General features: G+C 38.6%; 1 protein-coding gene across 3 annotated transcripts in view; it reads left to right on the top strand.

Annotated features, from left to right (window-relative positions):
- BMS1 (BMS1 ribosome biogenesis factor) overlaps positions 1 to 13,682 on the top strand; it is a 38,094-nt gene extending 24,412 nt beyond the window's left edge. For all 3 annotated transcript variants that reach the window (XM_072628015.1, XM_072628016.1, XM_072628017.1), the window contains exons 14-23: positions 174 to 268; positions 2,894 to 3,070; positions 5,688 to 5,876; positions 7,228 to 7,408; positions 7,775 to 7,833; positions 9,601 to 9,723; positions 10,846 to 10,993; positions 11,521 to 11,696; positions 12,147 to 12,308; positions 13,133 to 13,682. In XM_072628015.1, coding sequence (XP_072484116.1) covers positions 174 to 268; positions 2,894 to 3,070; positions 5,688 to 5,876; positions 7,228 to 7,408; positions 7,775 to 7,833; positions 9,601 to 9,723; positions 10,846 to 10,993; positions 11,521 to 11,696; positions 12,147 to 12,308; positions 13,133 to 13,372 — 1,550 coding nt within the window. In that variant the 3' untranslated portion in view covers positions 13,373 to 13,682. The remainder of the gene's footprint in view (positions 1 to 173; positions 269 to 2,893; positions 3,071 to 5,687; positions 5,877 to 7,227; positions 7,409 to 7,774; positions 7,834 to 9,600; positions 9,724 to 10,845; positions 10,994 to 11,520; positions 11,697 to 12,146; positions 12,309 to 13,132) is intronic.
- The last annotated feature ends 1,444 nt before the right edge of the window (positions 13,683 to 15,126 follow it).

Genomic DNA, 15,126 nt, shown 5'->3' with positions numbered 1-15,126 from the left:
CAAAGAAGGCAGAGAATGCAGAACTCTGCAAAGAAGGCAGAGAATGGAAGAGGAAAAGGAGTGCACATTTCCATATAGTGAATCTTAAAAGTGTCAATTGATAGGGCTCAATCTGAAGTATGTGGAATTTTCACAATAGTCCTTCAGTGGTTTTGTTTTTTTTTTTTGAACAGAAGAGCTCTATGGTGACTTTGAAGACCTGGAGACTGGGGATGTACATAAGGGAAAATCTGTTGAGCCAAAGGAGAAGGAGGAAGAAGAGGAGGAGGTATATTTTCACCACCTTTCAGATACAACCCTCTTCCTAGCACACAAACCTCTCATGTAGAAGGAAGATATGCTTACTGTCTGCGACTGGGGGGGAGGATGGGCTGGGTTTTAGACAGAGAAGTATATCAAACCTTCCCCATTTACTGAAAAAATGGGTGTTGAAGCAGAAATCATTTGAACATTCATATTAGTTGCTGTTACCCTCTGTGATCAGGAATTTTTGAGATTTTTTTGTCCTTCATTTGAAGGGGATCATACAGAATTGCACAGGAAGCAGCCACAGAGTTGATTGTCCTTTAGACTATCATTACTCCTTTCTTTTAGAAACTGATTAATAGATTAGCCTGGATGTAGGTGGTCAGTGCAATGCCTTGAGACTATCCTTAACCCCTTTTTATCTAACATTTTTATCAGCAATTTGAAGGAAAAATGCAGATGCTACATTTAACAAATTAATGGATGTTAATATATTGGAAGACAGGGCATTAAAAATCTTGATAGCCTGGAATTATAAATCACATTTAATAAAATGAAATTTAATAAGATCAAGGCCTTCATTTTCTCTTATAAAAATGAAAGTCTGAGACTAGTTGATTTCTAAGGCCTTTTCTAGGTTTGACAGTCCAGGATTCCAAATACAGAATCCTGTCCTTAAGACAAGAAGATATGTAACTTTAGACTATAGTACTTGTAGCTAGACCTCAGGATTTTTTTAGTTGACTGCAAACTTAAAACATCAGTGTGGTAAGTCTTCCAGAAAACTATTACAACTTTAGCCTAAATTTCTGTAATTCATGAATGTGAAATCTGTGACTTTGGAAATCAGACATGTCAGATCTGGAGTGTTAGGTTCAGGTCTTTCTTCCACACTTAGGAAAGATGTGGCTAAGCTGGTGCTGAGAGAGGGTGACCCAGAAGATGAAGGGTCTGGGAGTCCTTCATGGGAGGGGGACTCATTGAAGTAATTTGGAATAACTGAGAGAAGACTGAAGATTGATTGGAGTGATAATTCTCTTCAGTTATTTGAAGAGCTGTCATGTGGGTGGAAGCTGCAGGCAAGCACGTTTTGGCTTAGTTTAAGGGAATATTTTGTAGCAGCCTAAAAGATGGACTGTGTTGGGAGGAAGTGTTCAGGCAAAAGGGAGCATTGTTTGGGAAGGGGCCACTCACCTCTGACCCATGGCTCTCTGGACTCACAGGATGCTGTGTTTCTGGGGAACTTCTCAGGAGGGAGGAAATAATCAGTCTTATTTATGTTAGATGTAAACTTCTCTTTAAAAAATCCTCACAATCAGGTAAGTGAAAATGCATGAAGGAAGATTGGGGACTTCTGCCTGTGTGCATCCAGCTGGCTACGTGCGAGATGATTTCAAGTGAGACCACATGAAAGCTTTTCTGGAGTGCTGGCCATCCGGGAGTGGCAGCCATTTGTGGTCTGAGTTTTGTGCAGTGTTAAAGCTGAATTCACTTACACAGGTTTTGTAAATTGCATATAGTCTTTTTGTCTTGTTCTCTCTCTACCACGTGATATGGGTTTTCCTCTTTCTTTGACATTTTCATTGTTCTTTATAGTAGATTGATATTCCATTGTGGTCACATACCACTGGTTGTTTAGCCATTCCCCAGTTGCAAGACATGAAGTATCCTTTGTTTTGATTGATTGATTGATTGATTGATTTTTCTGTTACAGATATTTGTTCTGCAAATACTTCTTTACAGATAGATCTTTTCTTGTTATTGGTGTCTTTGTTGGGGAGGTTTAAACCTGAAAGTAGGATTATTTTAAGCAGACATTTTTATAACTAGCATAATTCCCAGTTGCTCTCCAACATGATTGCACCAGTAGTAAATTCATATATATTTTTCTGTACCCCTGTCAACTATGAACTTGTCTGGTTTATCATCTTTGATTATTAGATAGTGTGGGTCAAACTGTTGGTTGTTTTAATTTGCATTTCTCTAGTTACTAAAGATTTTAAGCCCTTTTTAAAGATAGCCATTGATAGTTGATGTTTCTTTTGAGAGCTGTTTATTTACATCCTTTGACCATTTTATCTTTTGGTGAATAGATTTTAATGTTAGAAATTTGTATTAATTTCCTTTAGATTTTAGAAATCAGACTTTGATTACGAGAGCTATTTTGTGCAAAGATTTATTTCTTGTTGCAAGAAAGCAGCTTTTGTGAGAAATGCTTAAGGCTTTAAAGTTAAAACCTTTAGCATTATGAAATTGGTGGAAAAGGAGAAGGAAAGAGACATTTGGTGAATCCCAAGCAGAGTTTGGGGAGTGGGGTACAAATACCATGCCTAAGAAAAAAGGTAGCAAGAAGGGGCAGTGACCAATTCAAAGTTCAGGTAAGTAAGTTCATGGTTAATTCATGTTCTTAAAAGATAATAGATCAAAAGCTGTCCTGTTCCATGTGCCAGGAAGCCAGGGTCTAATGAGGGACACAGATGGAGAGAGTTCAGGAGGGCATAGGTTCAACTATTTTTGCTTCTGGGTTTTTCCCCTTATCTGTGTGCACTGTATGTTGTAAAACCCCATAATCTGATTTAAGATGAAAACAATCCTAAAAACTTTTTTTCCCCTTTAGAATTGAGGTTTATTTTTTCCTTTTCACCAGGTTGAAAGTGTAGAGGAGGAAGTTAAGGAGGAAGACACACCTAAGGTGGAGGATGATGCAAAGAAAAAGCGTCTGGAGAAAAAGCGGAAATTGAAAGAATTATTTGATAACGAGTATGATGAAGGAGAAACCACCTATTTTGATGATCTTAAAGGTGAAATGCAGAAACAGGCTCAGGTAACCCAGCAGAGCGTGTCAGTCCCATGTGTGGGCTGGAGAGTTTGCTATTATTAGAACCAGACTCTTTGTTCCCCTTTTCACTCCACCTTGCCCTTTTTTATCTTTTCCTGTGGCTCTGTTTTGTGGATACACAAATAGGACTTCGTACAATAGGACTTTTAAGTGATCAGCTAGGGTGGGCAGGTGATTAGAGTGCGGGGTCTGGAGGCCAAAGGCCCTGAGTTCAAATATGGGCCCATATACTTACTAGCTGTGTAACCCTGGCTAAGTCACTTCACCACTATCTGCCTTGTTTTCCTCATCCATAAAATGAGGATGATAATAACGCCTAACTCCCAGGGTTGTTATGAGGACCAAATAAGATAATATCTGTAAAGTGCTCAGCACAGTGCCTGGTACATAGTAAGCACTGAGTAAATGTGATTTATCATCATCATTATTTAAACAAACAAACATTAGAAGTAATTGGGAGGCTTCATGATCTAGCCCTGCTGTTATTTCACCATTTGCAACAAGTCTGGCTCACTGTGGAATGGAGTTTTCTTATTTGTAGCAGCTGATCTCTAAGCAGCCATGTAACCCTGGCCTTCTGCGAGTGTAAGAAGGAATGGAAAACAAGATTTTCATAAAGGAAGGCACAGAAATGGAGGAAGTAGAATGCAAGGCATCTGAGACTGAAGCCACAAGTTCTGTGGCAGGGTCTTTTGGGGAGAAAGATTACTGCGTGGCCCAGGAGTGTGATGTTGGAGCTAAAGTAGATGGGGATAAGTTGGGATGGTGGTGAAATAGAGGGAGACGCAGGCACGCATGTGCACGTTGGGGCAAGGTCTGGAAATATCTGTGGCTTAAAAGGGGGCTTGGTCATGGCCTGCTACTGAGGAGTGTTGTAAGCTTTGGGGCAGGAAGTTATTTTAAAATCTAGCTCTAAACACTGTTCAGTTCACCAAATTCATTAAACATTTATTGAGCATCTTGTCCAGAATCTTGTGCTTGGTACTGGGGGAAATGTACATTAGGTCAAGTAGTCATTCAGCAAGCATTTATTAATTGCCAAGATAAAAATACAAAGAATGAAATAATCCCTACTCTGAGTTTGGATAAGATGTCCTGGCCTCATGAAGGGGAAGCGGAGTGAGTTTCCTTTGGTGCCCTACATCTTTGCAGTGAAATCAATACAGCTCTATTAAATACCTTGTCCTATGTAAAGGAAGATTGCCAGTTTACTTAAGTAAATGTAGAGTTAAGAAGAGGCTTATTCTAACCTCTGCCCTGATCCAGTCTCACAGAAGTCTTATGTGAGCCGTTATGGTGGTCACCACGCTGTATCAATTAGCCTCTGACATCAGTGACAACCACCACAGAATCCTGTGCTAAAGTGTTCTTGTAACAGAACATTTGCACTATGTATAACTACTTTTCACTACACATGACCAAAAAAGAAAAACAACCAAATACGGCAATTTAACTTGAAACCATTTATACTATGTATGCGTAAACCATGTACACTACAGCGTACAAGGTATGTAGGGTACAAAAAACAAAGTGGGGAAACTTCAATTCTGCAACAACAGAAAGGTCAGTAAATAGAAGCTAATTTGAGGAGGGATTGAGGCAGAGGTGAGGTAGCCTCTTTAAAGGCACAGGGGCAAGCTTCATCAAAGAGTGGATGGGTGGGCAGGCAGATTAAGCTAGATTCCAAGAGCTTCAGGAAGGAGGAGGCAATTCAGTATGGACAATTCTTTCTAGGAATTTGGCAGTCACAGTGAAGAGATACCTAGCATGGTAGTTTTAGAGCTTGGTGTAACATTCAATGAAGGTTTTTAAAGATAGGGTGAACCTGAACATGTTCATCAACCAGGGCTTGGGGATAAGGAGAAATGTGAGAGGCCATAGTTGATGGGTGTGCTGCAGGCTGGAAATGGGGTAAGTCGAAAGGAATGGGATTGAGGATAAGTGAAGTGGGTTAGCCCTCCAAAGAGGATCATCTGTTTCTTCATGATAGACTAGAGACCAGAACAGGAGATGACATACAGGGGATTGAGGCATAGAATGGATAAGGCCAGCATAGATTTTCTCAGGAAGATAGAAGGGATCATTTTTACTTAGAAGGAGGAAGGAGACTCAAGGAGAGGTTAGGAAGAGCTGTTGAGTACAGTAGAGTCAGGAGAACAAAAGTTTCTGTGCAGTGAAGCAAGAACCAGTTAATCTTACAAGAATTGCTTGAACACGTCCCTTCTTTGAGTCCATGACTTGGCAGCCTTGAAATGCTAGAAGAGCCACAGAAGGGAAAGAAAACATTCCATCAAGAGTGGGAACTTTTGAGTTAATAAGACATACTTGAACCCTGTTGAAATTTTATACTGTACAGTGAGAAGAAATGCAGATAGGCCCTTTTTAGTCATCCAAATTTACTGTTCCTTGAAGAAGCAAAGACAACACCCAGATATTGCTTTGATTAAAGACATGTACCACTGTGAGAATACAGTTCTTTTTGGCATTAGGAATAGTACTTGAAGAATTATCCATGGTTCTTGAATTTCAAAATTACTGATATGTTTATCACATTTTTAAAATATAGATAACAGTATTATTATGATTTTTTTCTCATATGTAGCTTAACCGGGCAGAATTTGAAGATCAAGATGACGAGGCCAGAGTTCAGTACGAAGGCTTCCGACCTGGGATGTATGTCCGGATTGAGATAGAGAATGTCCCCTGCGAGTTTGTGCTTAACTTTGATCCCCACTACCCAATTATTCTGGGTGGCCTGGGTAATAGTGAAGGCAACGTGGGCTATGTACAGGTGGGCATTCTTAAGTTTCATGTTTTTTCTCATTTAAGGCTGCTTGCAGTATAGCTCCAACCTGCTTTTCTTCCCCTATTTCACATCGATCCCTTTCATGTGTTCTGTATTCTAGCTGCACTGGACTTGAGTCTCTGTGTATCTCTATGGGTCAGCTCTAATGCCTGGAACCTACTCCTTCCTCAAAATCCTCTTTTGTGGCCCTGTTCAGGTTCTACTACCACTTCCAAGAAATTGCCTCTAATTCTCCCAAGTTGAAAGTGATATTACCTGTTTTAAATTTTCTTTTTAAGAAATCCTTTATTCTCAAAAATCTATTCATTAATTTATTTTTATAATCTTTTCCTCTTGCTGCTTCACCTCCCCTCCTGTTTGAACAGTTAAAGAAAACAAAAACAAAACCCTCACAACAGATATTCACAGTCTAGCAAAACAAATCCCCACATCGGCCATGTCCAAAAATCCATGTCTCGTTCTGAATCTTAATTCCCAGCACCTCTGGCCAGCGGTGAGTGTTGTCATTCATCTTCTTGTAGTTTATGGTTGTATTAATCAGAGTTCTAAAGTCTTTAAAATCTATTTTTCTCTAGAATTTTGTCATTGTGTGCATTGTTCTGAGTTCTGCTTGCTTCACTCTACATCAGGTCCTAGAGGTCTTCCTAGTTTCCTCTGAAACCATCCATTTTGTCATTTCTTATGGTATAATAATATTCTAGAATAGTCATAGACTAATTTTTTAGCCATTTATTTCCTAGTAGGTGGGCACTTCTTCCTAGTTTCTGGCAACTGTGAGAAAAGCTACTATAAATATGTTTGTGCATACGAGTTCTTTTCCTCTGTCTTTGATCTCGGGAGCATAGGCTTAATAGTGGTATAGATGAGTCAAAATGTATGGTTCCAAATCACTTTCCAGAGTGACGACGAACTCATGGCTCCTCCAACAGTGCACTGGTGTGCCTGTTTTTACTCATATTTGCCAGTGGTGATGGATGTGTTGTAATTCTCTAAATATTAATGATTTGAAGCATTTTTTCATGTGGTTATTGATATCTTAGGTTTCTTCTTTTGATTACTTCATATGCATTAACGAGTTATCTTTCAGGGAATGGCCTCTTTGTTTCTTTCACTTGGTACCTAATATTATTATACCTATTTTATGTTTATGTTGATTCCCCTTTCACAGATTAGAAACTCCTTGAGGGTAGGGAGTGTCCTTTCTTATTAGGTGCATCTTTAAAGTTGAAGTAACTTGAATGAAGCCTTAACATATAGAAATTCAGGATTGAGTGGGCTTTTATTTTCTAATGATCTAATGATCTAATGAAAGAATTTTTTTTTCCCCTCAATTTAGATGCGTCTGAAGAAGCACCGTTGGTATAAGAAAATTCTTAAGTCTCGAGATCCTTTAATTTTCTCTCTTGGATGGAGGAGATTTCAGACTATCCCATTATATCACATTGAAGACCATAATGGGCGACAGAGGCTTCTTAAATACACCCCACAACACATGCATTGTGGAGCAACCTTTTGGGGTAAAATGGTTAGAGTGATTGATCCTCTAGTTAATTTAAACCTTTCAGGTATTATTGTTAGTTTTTCTTCCCTTTATACAATTTCATGACATTCAGCCCTCCATAAGTAAAGAATTGTAGATTGAGAGGAAAGAATTTGAGAACCTTATATTGAGAGCTTAAGCTGGATGATTTTACCATCAGAAAGTATGTAGAAATACTTCCTTCCCTGTTCTCAGAGGGACAGTGTATGATGAGCAAATTATTGGGGACCTTAGTTGTGCCTCTTGATTGCTGGGGGCATCATGAAGTAGTTCCTGAAGTCCTCCATATCTTTTCCCTTCCCCTTTTTGGTTCATGGTGTTTCTTTTTTTCATTTACTTTTAGGTCCTATCACCCCACAGGGAACTGGATTTTTGGCGATTCAGTCTGTCAGTGGCACAATGGTAAACTCAGATGCTGGAATAGTTTTACTTGTGTTTGGGAAGCATCTTTAATGTTTGGGGTTAGTTATAGATTTGGGAAAAAGCTTCTGCAGTGAAGTTTTTACTTCATGTGATTTGCCATACTGTCTTTTATTTCTCCTTGTGGGGATAGGGTATAAAACTGCATTCCTTTTTTGTTTTTTTTTTTTTTAGGATTTTTATTTTGCTTTTATTTTTTTAATTAATTTATTTGTGTTCAGTTTTCAACAATCACTTCCGTAAGTCTTAGATTTTCTTCTCCTCCCTCTGCTCTCTGTCCGTCCTCCTCTTCCTCCCTAAGATGGCATGCAGTCTTATATAGGTTCTACACATACATTTCTATTAAACACCTTTTCTTTTTTCTTTTTTTCTATACTTTTTTAATTGAATTATTTTATTTGTTTTCAGTGTTAGACAATCATTTCCATATATCTTAGATTTTTTTTCCACTCCTTCCCACCATTCCCCACTCCCTAAGATGGCATACAGCTTTATATAGGTTCTATACGTACATTCCTATTAAATGCATGTCACATAGAATTAAAGTGAATGGGAGAAACCGTAACACAAGACAAAACATAATACAAAAGAAAATGACCTGTTTCTATCTGTGATCCATAACCACCTTTTCACATTAGTTATGTGTAGAAGGAATAACACAAATAGGAGAAACCATAAGAAAAAAAAAACATGACACAAGAGAAAACAGTCTGCTTCATTCCGCATTTTGATTCCATAATTCTTTCTCTGGATGTGAGTGGCATTTTGCCTTAAGATTCCTTTGGGGATGTTTTAGGTCCTTGCATTGCTGTGAAGGGCTTAATCTATCAGAAACAGTCCTTGCACATTGTGGCTGTTACTGTGTATAATGTTCTCTTGGTTTTGCTTATTTCACTCATCATCAGTTCATATAAGTCTTTCCAAGTTTTTCTGAAGTCCTCCTATTCATCATTTCTCGTTAGCACAATAGTATTCCATTACATTCATATACCACAGCTTGTTCAGCCATTCCCCAATTGGTGGGCATCCTCTCAATTTTCAATTCTTGACCACAACAAAAAGAGCTGCTATAAATATTTTTGTACACGTGGGACCCTTTCCCATTTTTATAATTTCTTTGGTATGTAGCCCTAGAAGCAATATTGCTGGGTCAATGGGTATGCACATTTTTGTAGCCCTTGGGCATAGTTCCAAATTGTTCTCCAGAATGATTGGATCAGCTCACAGCTCCATCAACAATGAATTAGTTACTCTCCCACATCTTCTCCAACATTTATCATCTTCCTGTTTTGTCATGTTAGCCAATCTGATAGGTGTGGTGTAGTACTTCAGAGTTGTAAAACTGCATTTATATAAAAAACAAAGTATACTTTTCATCAGAAGTTCTTTTTAATCTCTTCTGAATAGCTCATTATTAGGTTTTTTCTTAACCATTTTTGTGTCTCCTTTAGTACTCTGGTGCACCCTTTTGAGAATAATGCTTTTAAATGTATTACAAACTATATTAAAATGCATTTATCAAAATAATTTTTTAGAAAGTCACAGGCCCCCTGAAATCTCTCTGTTGATGGACCTTGGTGGACCCTAGTTTAAATACCCTGCTGTTGAAGGGGCACTAAATTTTATTGGCTTGATTTTAATTTACTGGAGCCTGAGTACCTGATCTTTCCTAGTGATGGTAAATGAAACACAATTGTATAATAAAATGTCAGACCACAAATACTCACTTTTTTTTGTTGTCTTTTTTAGACTGATTTTCGGATAGCTGCCACAGGAGTTGTCCTTGACTTGGACAAATCTATAACAATTGTGAAGAAATTAAAGCTAACAGGTTTTCCCTTTAAAATCTTCAAGAACACCTCATTTATTAAGGTTTGTATGTTCAAGCTAAAGCAGAAAGAAAAAGAAAATGCTAAGCAATTCAGTACTTAATGTGAACTAGAAACATGATCCTGTTTATATTTAAACTTCACAAAGCATTTTAAATGTCTTTGTGCCTGCAAGCATTCTTAGAAATCTTAAAAGAGTAAATGAAGTAAGAAAGAAATGGATTCAAAAAAGTTTGTGTTCTAATCCTGGCCTACTCGATGACTTTGTTACCTTGGACAGTTCATAGGAACAAAAATTGAGAACTGAGAAGGACCTTAAGGAGTCAGTTAGTCCAACTCTCTTATGGTACGGATGATGGAACTGAGGCCCAGGTTAGTTTGTCATTAGGTAAGGTAGCCTAACTCTAGGTAGAAAGTGGAAAATACAGTATATGAATCCAGGGCCTCCTAATTCCAACTGCAGTCCTCTTCCTCCTCTACCACGTGAATTGCCTTCCCTAAACCTCAGATTCTTCATTTGTAAAATCCAGATAATAATATCTGTATTATGGGAAAGAATTGTGAAAAATCTGATGACTCAGTAGGGACTCTGTAAATAACCATAAATATGGAGTGTTGGTAGTACATTGCGTGCGTATCACGACTTAAAAATGCAGGTAAAGTGAGGAGATTGTACAAGTTAGAGCCATAGGTGTACAGGCTGAACATCATCAGCTAATTGGGTGTAGAAGTACAACAGGATCCTCTCGTTTTTACTCTCTGGTAAGTTTTCATTCTTAATATAAGCTTTTTTTGGAGTCTGGATTGAGACATGGTAGAGAATAGGTCTATGCAATAATTACCTGTGTTTATTCTTATCTGTTAAGCAAATACTTTTCCTTTCCAGGGTTATCATTTTATAGGACTTTTAACTCTTTGCAAGTGGCCTCACTTCTCCAGAGGTCTGTGCTGTATTAAAGCACAGCAGAACCCCAAGTATATTAATGAGGACACACTCTGTCCTGGCTGCCTGCCACTTACCCTAAATATTTCTTTTTCATTGTCAGTTTTAAGTTGACTGGATTTTGGTTATCTGCATTTTATTCACATTAAAAAACTTCTCAATCATTGATTTAAAAGTTTTGGGTAAAGAAGCAGTATCATTTTTGATAAAAATCACCCACAGGGAATGTTCAACTCTGCCCTGGAAGTGGCCAAGTTTGAAGGTGCTGCAATCCGTACCGTCAGTGGGATAAGGGGACAGATTAAGAAGGCTCTTCGAGCTCCAGAAGGTGCCTTCAGAGCCACCTTTGAAGATAAGTTGTTGATGAGTGGTAAGTAATCCTCTGATCTGAATCAGGTAATTTATTTTTTTACTAGTATTTGCTGATTCGTGGGAGTTGAAGCCATTATTCAGAAGAGATTTTTAGGGGGCCATTGCACTTGAAATATCTTATGTTTTATTTTTATTATTGATAGATTTAGACTGTATAGATTCTCTTTGGTTAAAATTATGGTGTCAGCCTTTTAAAATAAAATTTAATGGGGGTTTAATGAGAAGGAATATTTGTTTCATTTTAGTGACTGCTGGCTTCTTACAGATTAATCCTTAAAATCACAAAGAGCTATTGGGTGAATTACTAGTGCTTTTGCTTCTAGAATATACTGATGGATATGGGACATCGTAATTATTGAATGGTAATGGGAAGAGACTGCGTCTCACCTTTGTATTCCCCAAAACTCCTAACATTGTGCCTTGGACCTAGTGAACTCTGAATAAATATTTTTTGAGAGAATGAATGGACTTTTTTGAATGAATGAGTTTTTTTCATAAATTTAAATAAGAATTTTTGTTTTCTAGATATTGTCTTCATGCGAACCTGGTATCCTGTTTCCATCCCAACCTTCTATAATCCAGTAACATCTTTGTTGAAACCAGTGGGTGAAAAAAATAGTTGGACGGGAATGAGGACAACAGGCCAACTTCGCCTGGCAAATGGTATCCGTCTGAAGCAGAGCAAGGATTCTTTATATAAGGTAATTCATTGCACTCAAAGAATAAAGTACCAAGGTAATAATAGTAAATCAAGTAGTATGTAATCATTTATTCTCATTTCTTTTACTTAAATTTTTCAAAGCATTTACATGCCAATATGGTATAAATATTACCATGAATTCTTACCTAGGGATCCTGATAAATGTTTGTTTAAGTTAATTGCTAATAATAATAGAGTATAATCTCAAATGTCTCCTTAACAAAATTGTGTGTCTTTGTACCCTCCATGCCACCTAACGAAGTGTGTGTATGTAACATGCTCAAGAAATATGGTACACAAATTACTTTTCAGTTGTATCTGAAGGTGAAATTTAGTGCTTTTTTTTGTGTGGTAAGGGAAGTCTAAGGAGGTTAAGTGCCAAAGTTTGAAAAAAAAATGCATATTAAACATAATTTGAAAATATTGTACTGTATGGCTTTATTTTTTTCAGCCAATAGTGAGGCAGAAGAAGCATTTTAATTCACTCCACATTCCCAAAGCTCTGCAGAAGGCCCTGCCTTTTAAGAGCAAGCCTAAGAACCAGGAGAAGAGTGCCAAAGTGCCCAGAGATCGGGTGAGGCCAGCTGTTATCAGAGAGCCTCATGAAAAAAAGGTAGGATGTTGTTATGACTTACTATGTGTTGTATTCTGATGTGATTTTATGATGCGTTGCTTACCATTCCAGTGCATCCCCATTTGTGTCTGGGGAAAACCTAGCTTTCTCAGAATTGGGTGAGGACGATCATCTGCCTCCAAGCAGAGACAGCTTCCTGAATCTCTTCAAGTCACGTGTTATTTATGGTTCATTAAGGGAAAGAATGGAGTTACCAAGATTAAAGCACATTTCATCTCATTTGGGGGTGAAAAGGCAAAAGCAGTTTTGTATTTGTAATATTTATGCAAATAGGGTTCATTCATGAGTGTTTCTAGCATTCACGAATGTGAGCAGAGTGTCCTGTTTCATGGTCGATACTGCTGTTAGGTGATATGATTAAGACATTGGGTAGAAATCACAGAGATCATTTTTGTTTTGTTATTTTACCCTTCTGTGACTTCAGGAAAAACAGACTTGTTCCCTAAAACAAGTTCTCGTTAAAAGCAAGAGTTTTTTCTCTTGCTTTAGTTTAATTTCAGTACCAGCTCTAATGTTGTTAACTTAACGGTGGCCCAGAGTCTGAAGTGTTTAGAGAGGTACATACAGATAAACACTCTTCATCAATGTTATCAGAAAGATCTACAGAAGACAAAGGCAGATATAATAGGTTGTATTTTCCCATCATTTTGTACTTGGTAAAGGTTGACAATTCAGTTTACTCTCATCTGAACTCTGTCTGATGAACTCAGGTTTGATATCTGGGCTTCTCTGAAACTAAGAGATTACAAAATGTTCTGTCTGTGAAACACTGTTCTGATGACTTGGGTCTCTCTCCAAATCAGATCTTCTCCCTGCTGGCCGCTCTGGGCACCGTGCACAGTTACAAGATGAAGAAGGCCAAGGACAAGCATCGCCAGCAGCATAAAGAGCACCTTAAAATGAAGCAAAAGGAGGAGGAGGAAAAGCTCAAGCGGCAGAAGGAGGCCAGGAAAAAACTGTTCCGAATCAGGGGCCAGATAGAACAGAAGAATCTGAGGTCGAGCCTGAAGGGGTCTGGGGCATCGGGGCAAGCCGACTTCTGAGGGCTCAGGGCATGGCGCCTGCTGGGTCTTTGAGGACCATTTTTCAAGTATTGGTAGAAGCCAAAGAAAGGACAAGCTGGCTTCGAAGCCAGACTTCTTGCTTGAACTGCCCACAGACCATGTCTTGGAGAAAAGACCTAGAGGAGATGCTGGTAACAGGGCATGCTCTGGGAGCGTTTGGAACATGCACAGATAGAAAGGGAGATAATTTATGCTTTTGTGGATTTTTTCCTACAACACTTGAGGTATCGCAGTGTAGTTGGGCTCACAGAGCCCACTACATAAAATCATTAAAGTATTTTCCTGTGAATTATGGTGTAGTTTTCATTGTGGGAAAATGCCCCAGAAATTTGATTTTGAATAATTGCCTGCTGACCTTATTTTCATGATATGTCTGCTAGAGGAGGGAAATCAGCAACCTTTTTTCTTTTCTTTCAAATCCTTTTATTCTTTGAGCCCTTTGGATAGTTTCATGTAGTTCTGCCACAGGGCATTCTGTACATGAAGACTTTATGGAGACTTTTACCTGAGCATTTCTTAGCATTTGTGGTCTTCTGGGCAGTATCTGCTACTATGTATGAGTCTGGCTGTTCAGCTCGTTGATATCCTCTGGGGAAGCCTGTCTTTCAGAACCAAGAATTTGAGGGATATTGTAGGTGAAGCCACAGAAAGGGAAAGGCTTTCATTTTAGTACTTTTCTTTTTGGAATGACTAGCAGCAGCTTGTTATGGAATTCATAAGATGCCCTTAGAAATAACTTGAGTGCAGGTCCCAAGAAGGAGAAAGGGTTTTTGTCTTCTCCTAAGCTTATAGAAAAAACCGGGTGACCTCAGGAACTAGGTGGAGCTTGGGGAGCTAGCTGTGACCTTCTTGTCTTCTCTCATCTGACAAGTTTGCTTGCATGGGACTGTGTGTATCCTCTTCCTTCTTATTTCCTGTTGACTCATCCATGTAGATATCTTCATTTTAACAGGAAATGAGCGAGGAGAACGGTGCAGAATGAATGCTGTGCTAGCAGCTCCTTTGATGTGATTGGGAGGTGGGGGGGGGGGGAGGGGTCCTGTAAATTACACTACTCTAGACATTTACGTTGGAGGCAAACTATAAAGCCTTGCCTGCCTCCTCTCTGATCAGTTTGATGTTTACTTTTAAATAGGTCAGATTCAGTGTTATTGGTCAAACTCATTTGACTTTATTTCTGACTCCACATTTAAACCAAAAATTGGGGGATCCAGGTAGTTTGCAGTGGAACAATTATCCAGCTTTTCAGATTGTTGATGAAATTGAGAGGTGTGATAAGTGTCTACAACAAATAGAGGCTGTAGGGACACTTTCTCTAAAGTAGGGAGACGTGTCCACAGAAATAGCAGCTGTATCTATGAGAGGAATTACTGAGCATCAGAGGAAGACTTACCAGTTCCTGATGTTAATCTTTATCTGGCTTACCTTCGACTAATAATATTCAGGGGTATCTGGGGTCTGCATATCCTTGAGGAGTGACTGAGTCCCCTTTGTTTCCCACTGAATATTTAACAGTATGCCAAACCAGCAGAACTTCTAGATGCCATAGCATCTAGGTTAAGTTAAGGCAAAAGGGATTTGGGTGTGTTTCAGACTGGTAGAAGCCCTTGTAGCCTTTGTTTTGATATTATTAAATTATAACTGGTTAAGGGTTCCATGCATGTGAGCTTAAATCCAGAAATGGACTGTTTCATGCTTATCATGGGTTGCCAGATTAATCCTCTGGTGTCTGG

This window comes from Notamacropus eugenii, chromosome 1 (assembly GCF_028372415.1).
Source record: "Notamacropus eugenii isolate mMacEug1 chromosome 1, mMacEug1.pri_v2, whole genome shotgun sequence".
Classification (NCBI taxonomy): domain Eukaryota; kingdom Metazoa; phylum Chordata; class Mammalia; order Diprotodontia; family Macropodidae; genus Notamacropus; species Notamacropus eugenii.
Note: the sequence above shows the minus strand (reverse complement) of the source record. Positions and strands in the feature narration are given on the sequence as shown.